The sequence below is a fragment of the Microtus ochrogaster genome, unplaced genomic scaffold (genome assembly GCF_000317375.1).
Source record: "Microtus ochrogaster isolate Prairie Vole_2 unplaced genomic scaffold, MicOch1.0 UNK18, whole genome shotgun sequence".
NCBI classification, from domain to species: Eukaryota; Metazoa; Chordata; class Mammalia; order Rodentia; family Cricetidae; genus Microtus; species Microtus ochrogaster.
The window spans coordinates 5811530-5814289 of record NW_004949116.1 but is presented as its reverse complement, the minus strand read 5'-3'; the positions used below and the strand labels follow the sequence as shown (position 1 = coordinate 5814289).

Sequence of the window (2760 nt, the reverse complement as noted above, 5' to 3'; positions counted from 1 at the left end):
TGGTCCCGACTTCTTTGCTCATGTTCTCCCTCCTTCTGCTCCTCATTGGGACCTTGGGGAGCTCAGTCCAGTGCTCCAGTGTGGGTCTCTGTCTCAGCAAACGTTTATATGACTCCCTTCTCTCTCCTCAAATTATGAATTGGCAGCAAGTGCTGGTCCCTTCACCCTGCCTACCACTGCCCTCCCTGGGTTGCCAGCCTCAACGGTCCTCTGCTCCCCAAGTCAGCTGAGCTGCGGCAGTGGGGAGTGCCTGCCTCATGAGCAGCGCTGTGACCTTCAGCTGAACTGCCAGGATGGTTCTGATGAAGACAATTGTGGTATGTGCTGGATGAGGTACAGTTCCGAGGGCCCTGCTCCTGCGTGAGTCGCCTTCTAAGCTCTGGCGTACTGTCCCCTGCAGTGGACTGTGTGTTGGCACCATGGTCTGGCTGGAGTGATTGCAGCCACAGCTGTGGCCTGGGCCTCATCTTCCAGCGACGGGAGCTGCTGAGACCTCCCTTGCCTGGGGGCAGCTGTCTGTTGGACCAGCTCCGTAGCCAGCCCTGCTTTGTGCAAGCCTGCCCAGGTAGCCTAGCACCCCAGGAAGAAGTCAGGATTGACTATTTGCTGTGGGAGACCTGGGTTGGCTCATACCAGAGACCCTCACCTAATACCCTGTTCTCCCTGGAAACCCCTGTGTCCAGCCTTTTATAGGACTCTGGCACAATGATAGCCATATAATCACAGCCTTCAAAGAGCTGTTCTGATACTCGCTCTCCTGGCCGTACCCCCCCCTTGCCTGCCTAGGCAGCTCAGGGGAGTCCCTTCACTAAAGGTTCTCCAGCTGTAAACTGTCATTCCCACTTCCTTCCACCCATGTTTCCGAAATGTGTGAGCATGAAGGGAGACAACAGAAGAGGGTATTTCAATGACAGCTGGCTGTACCGCTTACTCGTCCCTGAAGGCTCTGTAGGCCTTACATTCAGTACTTCTCACACAGTGGCTCCCAGCCTGCTCTGTGTGCTGCTGAGATGGGTACCCCTACACACACACACACACACACACACACACACACACACACACACACACTGGGCTCCCCACAGCACTCACATCAGGTTCACAACCCTGGCTTTGGTGGCTCCCTTGTTTCACTGCTGCCAGATGTATCCCCACTTGAGGGCTCTGCCATTGCAACCTTGCCAGGGGCTGGAACTCTGTTCTTAGAGTCACTGGGTGTCTTCCCATGGTTCTCTCACCTATGGGCAGTTTCCCCGAATAAAGGGAGTTGTAGGGGGTGCTAGAATGCTGTCCCCACTTGCCAGGCCACTGTCCAAGGGGCTGGGAGAGGCTCCCTGGCTTGGCCTTCCCCTCTCTACAAAGCCTGTGTCTCCTTGGAGTATTTCTGGTGGACCCCTTTTTTCCTCTACAGTGGCGGGGGCATGGACAGAGTGGGGGCCCTGGGAGCCCTGTAGTGTCTCCTGTGGAGGTGGCCACCAGAGTCGCCAGAGGAGCTGTATGGACCCCCCACCCAAGAATGGTGGTGCTCCCTGCCCTGGGCCTTCCCATGAGAGGGCACCCTGCAACTTGCAGCTCTGCCCAGGTGACACAGGTAACAGGAAGCTGGCTGGAGGGATGTCCAGCAGTGGAGCCCTGGGGTTTGTGTCCGGGCCTTATGGCACCCTTCCTACTTGTGCTCTTTCTTCCTGAGACTGTGGGCCGGGCCGTGTACACGTGAATGCTGAGCTGTGCCAGAAGGGGCTAGTACCCCTATGTCCACCCACCTGCCTGGACCCCAAAGCCAACAGAAGCTGCAGTGGGCACTGTATGGAAGGTGAGACAGAGCCAGAAAATGCAAATACGAGTTGCCTACCCATGCCGGGTACTGGCCCTAAGGGACTTCCTCTCCTTGCACCCAGGATGCCGCTGCCCTCCTGGGCTTTTTCTCCAAGACTCTCGCTGCCTGCCCTTCTCTGAATGCCCCTGCCTGGTGGGCCAAAACCTGAGACAGCCTGGGTTGACCTTCCTGCTGGACAACTGTAGTAAATGGTGAACATGCTGGGCTGAGGGGCTGTGCTGGTCCAGGGTCGAGTACTGGGGTGAGAGAAGGCACTGGCTCCTGGGAGGACCGAGATGAAGGGTGCTACTGAATGGAGGAAGAATACTGGCCAGAGCTGGTACTGATGGATGCTCTACGCCTTCTGTCCTCTGCAGCACGTGTGAGGGAGGGGTACTGCTGTGTAAGCCAGGAAACTGCTCCCAGTCCTGCGGCTGGTCGGCCTGGTCCCCCTGGACACCTTGTGATCGCTCCTGTGGCTCTGGAGTGAGGGCCAGGTTCAGGTATGGAGGTGGGGCGGGCAGTGGACAGATGACAGAAGGATAAGGGAGGCAGGAGTACCTGTCGTGAAGGAGGAAGGCAGATGCCTAGACAAGTCTCTCCTCAGGTCCCCCTCCAACCCTCCCGTGGCATTTGGAGGTGCTCCGTGTGAAGGTGACAGGCAGGAACTGCAGGCCTGCTACACAGAGTGTGGAACAGGTACTGTATGGCAGGAGACTGCCTTCTTATTCCCGGTTCCCTGTCCTAGCTGGTACCTTGATGGGTAGTGAATGAAGCTGTGCCAGAGGAGGCTGGTGTCCCCATGCCCCCTTTCCTGTCTGGACCCCAATGCCAAAAGAAACTGCAGTGGGCACCATGGAAGGTAAGGCATAGCCAGGAAGTGGACCATGGAAGGTAAGGCATAGCCAGGAAGTGGACCATGGAAGGTAAGGCATAGCCAGGAAGTG

The 2760-nt window shown here is 57.3% G+C and overlaps 1 protein-coding gene across 1 annotated transcript in view; it reads left to right on the top strand.

Annotated features, from left to right (window-relative positions):
- The window catches only part of Sspo (SCO-spondin), a 53901-nt gene that overhangs the window by 24605 nt on the left and 26536 nt on the right, over positions 1–2760 (top strand). The window contains exons 48-54 of the mRNA XM_026789410.1: positions 147–317; positions 401–565; positions 1409–1588; positions 1688–1810; positions 1896–2025; positions 2191–2316; positions 2421–2512. Of these exons, the coding sequence (XP_026645211.1) occupies positions 147–317; positions 401–565; positions 1409–1588; positions 1688–1810; positions 1896–2025; positions 2191–2316; positions 2421–2512 (987 nt within the window). The remainder of the gene's footprint in view (positions 1–146; positions 318–400; positions 566–1408; positions 1589–1687; positions 1811–1895; positions 2026–2190; positions 2317–2420; positions 2513–2760) is intronic.